Source organism: Crocodylus porosus, unplaced genomic scaffold, assembly GCF_001723895.1.
Source record: "Crocodylus porosus isolate Cpor-Errol unplaced genomic scaffold, CroPor_comp1, whole genome shotgun sequence".
NCBI lineage: Eukaryota > Metazoa > Chordata > Crocodylia > Crocodylidae > Crocodylus > Crocodylus porosus.
Window position 1 is genome coordinate 17,335,577 of NW_017728917.1, and position 7,409 is coordinate 17,342,985.

Sequence of the window (7,409 nt, forward strand, 5' to 3'; positions counted from 1 at the left end):
GACATGCACCGCCTCCCCTCCCATTTCTCCTCTGGGGTGTATTCAACAGCAGGGTCTGTCCCCACATCACCATCCCTGCCGGACAAGCCACCTGTGGCTCCATCCTATGTCCTGCCCAGGCTGGGCAGCACCTGCCCCTACCCCAACCCCACTCCCTCCTTCACCATGGGGACCTTGATCTGCACCTTCCACGCCCCCTTCCCCCCCTCACAGACTTACTGTCCAGACACTGCTCACCAAGCTGCCAGGCTGCATTTTTGACTGCGTGCATACTGCAGCTGTACATGCACACAGCTTCTGTTGGTAACATTATTGGCCACACCAGCAAAAAATGTCTATTGTCAATAATGTCAATCTTCCTTCTGCTCGTGCCAATTTGATATAAAAATTGGTACACCTCTAACTGTATGTGTATACTTATGCGACCTAAAAAACAGAAGAGATCTGACCTGTATCCTTCCCCAAAAGTTTTTGGTAGTATTACCAACCTTGCTCATCATACTGCCAGCCAAATTTCCGTGAATCCTTAAGGGCCTGTCCCAAAAGCGCAGCTTGATGCATCAGTTTCTTAGGAATGCAGCCTACGTTGACACAAGTACCACCAAGTCCTGTAATGGAAAAAGCATGTTTGTATAGTACTAGTATCAGCATTGATGTAATATTTGTACTGTTGACTTTGTGTACTTGGTTTATTCAGCAGTGTATCCATTACTGCTACCGTCTGCATGCATGTAAAGTGATGTCAAGGAGTTCCCATTTTATGATACAGAGTAAATGAAAATTTTTACAAATGTTTTAATTGCCCATTTACATTAAGTCTGAATTTTACTAATGGATACATTAGTAAGAAAGTATAAAATAAGACCAAATACACTTCTTATGAAAAGTAACTGTGGATTTTTGTAGTTAGAACAGATTGAACCCCTCAGAAATCAAGCAACCAGGGTCTGCAGATTAATTACATCCTGTCTGTTCCATGGGTTTCAGAACACATAGCTAAATACTAAAATGGAAACAAAGACATGCATTCCCATTACAGCACATAAGAAATTAACTTATACAATCTTCAGAAGAAGATACTTTTCCAAGTAGTGCTGACTGTTGGTGGTCAAAAAAAGGGTTGCAGCATGTTTTGACCTATTCATTTAGCTGGACATAACCAGGACAAATTAGTTTTGTTATGGAAAGAATGGACGTGCTGAAAATGTAGAAAAGACACTAATCTATATTATAAAGGCATCCATGATCAGGAAAAAGACACCAGTAAACAACGCAATATCAGGGGACAGATTTCTAGAGCCACAGAAGTGTCATCCGACATGCTGTTAACGTACTTTTACACTTGCGATCTCTGGACATGTGCAATTTTGAGTGTCGCGCAAGAGTTTGGCACTCTGCAAAGATGCCATTTGTATGAATGAAGAGAGTCCAATACAGCATTTTCAGCTAAGAAGCTTGAATTTGCTTTGTAAGTGTTCATGGAGTGAACTTTAAAAGCAAGTAAAGTCATTTAACTACCAATTTAAAACAAATATGAAACCCAAGAGTAGTTGCTTAAAGTAAAAGATGACAACAATAGTGAAACTCAGGATAAACAGATTCATCCAGAAGAGCAGGCAAGCCAGAATTTCTTTTGCTGTTAAATGTCACAGAACCGTTGGGATTATGTCTCAACACCTGGCACACTACAGGAATACAAAGCCACAAGACTCAATACCAGCACCTAGATCCTTTCACATGCATTCTAATTCAAGGCAGATTATTTGAGCCTTACCCCAGGAGGTACCCAAAGGTGTTGGTACGACATAATCTAGCACCATGACTTTTTTCCCTAAGGTAGCAGCTTCCTGTAAAAAAGAGGAAGAAATTAAGTACAAACTACCAAGTTGTACTATTATGGCAATGTTTCCCTTGCTTATTGAAGCGTGTGCTTCTACAAAACTTGAGCCAACAAGTCACACAATTTTTGTTGCACAAAGGCAGAGCTCCAACAGGAGAAGAGAATATCTCCATCCAGCCTAACCAACAGTGCCTGGACCAGCAGCCTCTCCTGGAAGATGTTGGTTAATCCAGGTCTCTTACTTCCTGTTTGGGTGCTCCATTTACTAAGCCAATCCACAGAAGGTAGGTACTACCATAATGGCATCCTCCTCATGGCCAGCTCCTCAAAAGAATAGAATAAATCCTGTTCATTTTTTGAGAGGATAGTTGTAGGCACCCAACTTCTGGGGAAGATTCCAGGGTCCGAATCCCAAAACAATAAATCCACCTTGGGTCCAGAAGAGGGGAGAGAGTTCAGATGTATTCCTCTGCTTAGCTTTCCTATTGGGGTACTCTAGGGAGCTCCTTGTCCAGCACCTGGATCTTCTGGATTGCTACCTATAGATTGACAAGCTCCCTTATGTATTCCATAGGGAAGCAAGGCAATTAATATACGGGTTTGGATTCCATTTTGGGGGTAGGCACCCAAGTTTTTATTGGATTCAGGCCCAACTAACTATATCTATATCTATATCTATATATGCTTGACCAACATCTAGCTCATACCTTTGAACTATGATCATCTGATTAAGTGGCTGCATGGCTACAGGACCACTGTTTTGCCAATTACAAATGCTTAAACAATGGGCAATTAAAAAAAAGCAGTGAAGTGGATGCATATACACATGCGCTTTACTGTGGAGTTGGCTAATTAGTTCAGCAGTAAAGCATCACTGTCTACATGTGTGCCCATATTAGGGCTCAGTAAATTAACAAAACTCCACCATAGGACAGTACTTTCCAGGACGAGTGCTATCCTACAGCAGAGTAATTTACACTGCTGCAATGTACGTGCAGATGGTGATTGGGGCTGGCTGGGACACAAAGCTGCTACAGTGCAGGGGCTGCCTGCTGGCTAGCCCTGCACTGTAGCACCCTCATGCTCTAGCCAGCTCTTCTGCCACCACCTGGAGCCCAGGTCTGATCTGCCCTGGCTCAGACTGCTGCGATCCCATGCGCACATGTAAATGCTGTGCCCAGGAGCAGCTGACTCCGGTACAAACCAAACCCGAGTTTGTGTCCGATTAACTGCTCACATAGAGGCACCTGCTGTTAACATTAATGTAATTGATGCAGATGTTAAGAGTTGCAGAACTTTTAATCTGGAGTACCAGTCAGAGTGCAAACTTATGACATACCTTTGAACAAGCAAGTCCACCAGAGCCACCACCAATAACAATGAGATCATAATCATATGGCTTTACATCTGTTCCAGACCCGAGAAGCTTCTGCAGTGAACCATTCTGGTAAGCCTGCAACAGCCATATGGATTAATCAAAGAACTGTACATACATAAGTGATAGCGCAACATAATTTATGAACTTTACCATACTCCGATAGTTCCATTATTTTTGGATTAATAATTAAGAATCTTTTACCCAGCAAATATCTTTAAGCCTGAGAAACAAATAGAGCCATACTCATCTAATAGACAAGGTTCATAATTCCAGAAGATTCAATTACTTTCTTATTTTGTTTTTAAAATAATGTCATGTCACACAGCACAAGATTCATACAAAAAGAAGGAAGAGAAAGGACCACTGATGCAAACAACCCCTTTATGATAGCCTAAATTATAAAAAAGCTACAAAAGCAGCATTACAAAAAGCTGCAGAACAGGGGTTCTCAGCCTTTTTAGGCTCAAAGCACCACTCCATAACTTGTCTGAATTTCATGACACCCCAATTAAGGACAAGTAGCCTAACGCACCAAGTATCTGACCATTTCAGGCTTTATTACCATCTGTGACCACAATTGGATGCAAAATAAAGAGGGCTGATATCACTTCAAAGGAAGTATCCCTAATCCCGAACCCAGGGGTAACATCCCAGAGCCATAGCCAGCTTATTTTGGTGCCTTGTTCAGGTGATGGGAAGGGAATTTTGCCAAGTGTAGGAGAACAGGGCTGGGGGCCATGTTCTTAACTATTATTATCACTATGCACTGTCCCAGTCCTACCTGCCACAGCACAGACTCATGCAGGGGCTGTAGGCTCCCTGCCTCACCTCTTCCTCACCCACTCACCCTGTATTGCACTGAACCTCTCAGAGCGGTCACTGATCTGCATGCAGATCAGGGCTGTAAAAGCCTTAATTTAGCTTTAAAAGGGTTAACAAAGCAGCTGCACAGCAGAGGGGAGAAAGAAAGAGGCTGCTAGGGGAATCCTGCCTTGAAGCCAAGAGCTTCCAGGTGAGCCAGTGCTCAGCACAGCCCTTTGCCATCATTTCAGTGGTCCCTTATTTAAAAAGGAAATGCCTGAGGCTTGTGCTCGGGTTGTCCACACCTCCTTATGCTGCTGTGGCATCCAGGTAGACCCCACTAACTTTCACAGTTCCCCAACAAGCAACTACTACTATTGCCTTATTTGGTGCATGTTATCCTGAGTTGAGGGCAAGGGGAAGTGTGGGGTAGGGCACAGCAAAGCCATGTCCTTCTCTCCATACAAGGAAAAAAAAATCCAGGCTGATACTAATTAAGGGCTGAACATTTAGTGCAGTGGTTTTCAACCAGACTACACCAGCTATCCTGCCGAGCTGTTTCCAGGAGGGGCCTGAAAAAGACAGCAACAGAAGGAGGCACTCCTGCCAGTGTTAGGCTTATCCAGACCCACCTCTGCAGGTCCCTCCTGGAAACAGGTGTTCAGGGCAGCGGCCCTGGCATTGTGGCACCCCCCCACCCCCCCCGAGGGTCTTGTGGCCCTAGTTAAAAACTAGGACTGTGCAAAGCTTCAGGTGGCGATTCAATTTGAAGGAGATTCAGCCTGATTCAGTGGCCGAATCTCCAAATCCGAATCAAATCAGGGAACCAGGTAAAAGGTCTGAATTGATTTGAACCTCTCTGAATCTTTGGAAAAGATTTGGAAAGCTTCAAATTGATTCAGACAGTCCCCGATGGTTGCAACAGGGAGCTGCAGCCGGACTCGGAGCTGGTAAACAGGCAGCAAGGGAGGGGACCATGGGGGAACCCCTGCCAGTGCCCAGCCCCCCACCCTAGCTCCTTGTACTTTAACAAAAGCCCCCACTCACTGGGAGCTGGCAGTTGGTGGGGGGGCAACCCTCACTGCCCCCCACTCCCCCACACTGCATGGGGGCTCTGTCACTGCCCCATGCTGCATAGGAGGCGAGCCGCCTGACCCTCCCCTTGCTCCCCCAGCCCTCCCGATGGCTGCCCTGCCTGCCCCAGCTCCAGCCCTTTAAGATTAAAAAACCAACCAACCAAACAAACAAACAAAAACCCTGGGACTCACTGCTCCTGCAGTGGCCACATGGCATGGGGCAGCAGGGATCATTCCCCACTGGTAGGAGTGGTGAGTCTGGGAGGGTTCTCTTGGGTTTCCCCTCCCCCACTTAAAGAATTGGAGCCAGGGCAGGCAGGGCAGCCATGGAAGGGGCTGGGGGCGAGGGGGAGGGAGTCAAGGGGCTTGTGCAGAGCCCCCCACACAGCATGGGCCAGTGGAGAAGCAGCAGAGGTTGCCCCCTCCCCTCAGCAGCACCCAGCGAGTCGGGGCTCCCCCAAGTGCTGGGAGCCGAGGCAGGCAGGCAGGGGATGTGGCCTGGGTGATTTGGCAGCAGACGAATCTCTGAAACAGATTTCGCCGAATCAGTTTGGAGCAGTGATTCGAATCACCAAATCGAATCACTGTCCCCTGAATCTGAATCCAAAGTGAATACTAGCTGCTTAGCACAGGCCTATTAAGAACCAGTTCTGCTGAAGTTAAGGATGCTAAATATTGTATTATTGTATTCAGCTTCCTTCATTAATTTACTGGGGGCGGGGGGGGGGAAGAAATCAAGTATTCACTTGTGACTGGCATAAAAACAGTGTGCTAAACTGAACTAATTTGCCAGAGCATCATGCAAATAGTGGTTGCAAAAGAAATAAGCGACAAGACTGAATTCAAACAGAAGAACTGTGTGGGATGATTTTGTTTCAAAATTCAGAGCAGAAGTTACCTGAAGAGTTGCATCGCATCCACCTACATGTGTCCCGTTTACAAATACATTGGGCACAGTCCTTTGGTTAGTCATCTCCACTAACACTTCCTGAATACTGGGTCCATCATCTGAGGATAATACACAAAATAAGTACTAAAAAAAGAGTCCTTCCTACAAGCAAACTGAAGTGATTTCTAACAAGCTACAAAACAGCAAAGGCTTTCCATGAAAATCCACACATTTGAGACAGGGCAAGTTTGTGGTCAGCATTCTCCAAAACAAGTTTTCAAAGACCATATTACCCACAGATGCATATTTCAGATTTAAAAAAGGGATGAACTGGTGCTTCACAAACCTAAAAGCATTCAGTTTTCTGAGTGGATTTTAAGCTGCTCAGTTTAACCTATAAAGCCATACATTATCTTGGAGCCTGAGCATACTGTTGGGCTATGGCTGAAGATTGCTCTAACCCATCTGCTGAACTTATGGCCAGGCCTGGGCATGCACAGAGTAGGGCAGGCTGACCCAGAAGCAGTTTAAACATAGCCTCTGGCTAGGGAGGAGGACTTAAGGTATGCTACTTAGCTGACCTTACTGAATTTTTGAAGCACATAAAAGTTATTTCAGGGGTTATTTTAGGAGGGTGGGGTATCTTCTCTTGCACCAAAATGGTAATTACTTACAACCATCTCTGTCATTTTAACTATTACATCACTATGCACTGTCAAGATAAGCTAGACAGAGCCAGAAAGGTACCTAACTATGGTCTAGCACAAGTGCAGGTAATACAAGGGGGGCTGCTCATAACATTCAAGGAACAATTTTCCTAGGGGTTAGCCCCTGTCTGAGTGCTAATACTTACAGAACTGCAAGTTAAATATACCTTTAATTGTCAAGATAGACTCAGATAAACGTGATTCATGGACTTTATTCCCTTTGTCTAGCTGTGATCTGTTTATTTGGACCACACCATTTATGAAGAAGATACTGAAATGAGACCAGAATCTCAGAATAAGTCAAGGAATTAGAGTGCATTCTTTCAGTCTGTTCAATACGGTGGTTTCAGAAGGTTTATAAAAGTAGCATAAAACTTTGCTCATTAAAATATAACCTAGAAAGTTTCTAAAAAAAAATTGGGATGAATCAGCAACCTTTACAATTAATCTATTGTAAACCCTTACGATTTCATTAAACCCTTATGTGTTTCAAGTCTACTTCAGTTTCTAAGAATGTATTACAAGCACAGAAGTCCAGGCTATTAACAAAAACAGTCACAGAGCAATTACTGGAATTTAGTCTTCTTGCCAGTGACTCGGCAACTCTCCCTGAAGGTCACTTCCCTATCAAGTCAAATATTAACAATTCAGCTGGCAATACAAAACAGCAACTGTTAGGGGAAAGATACTACAGGGCTTTTCTTGGGGGGGGGGGGGG

At 44.6% G+C, this 7,409-nt stretch overlaps 1 protein-coding gene across 2 annotated transcripts in view; it reads right to left on the reverse strand.

Moving 5' to 3' along the window:
• The window catches only part of TXNRD3 (thioredoxin reductase 3), a 33,539-nt gene that overhangs the window by 12,955 nt on the left and 13,175 nt on the right, over nt 1-7,409 (reverse strand). The window contains exons 1-4 of one of the 2 annotated variants that reach the window (XM_019536820.1): nt 5,994-6,099; nt 3,180-3,293; nt 1,775-1,847; nt 489-608 (exon numbers count right to left, since the gene is read on the reverse strand). In XM_019536820.1, coding sequence (XP_019392365.1) covers nt 489-608; nt 1,775-1,847; nt 3,180-3,293; nt 5,994-6,068 — 382 coding nt within the window. In that variant the 5' untranslated portion in view covers nt 6,069-6,099. Of the gene's footprint in view, nt 1-488; nt 609-1,774; nt 1,848-3,179; nt 3,294-5,993; nt 6,104-7,409 lie in introns of those variants that run through there. The other variant, XM_019536822.1, reaches the window with a different exon arrangement.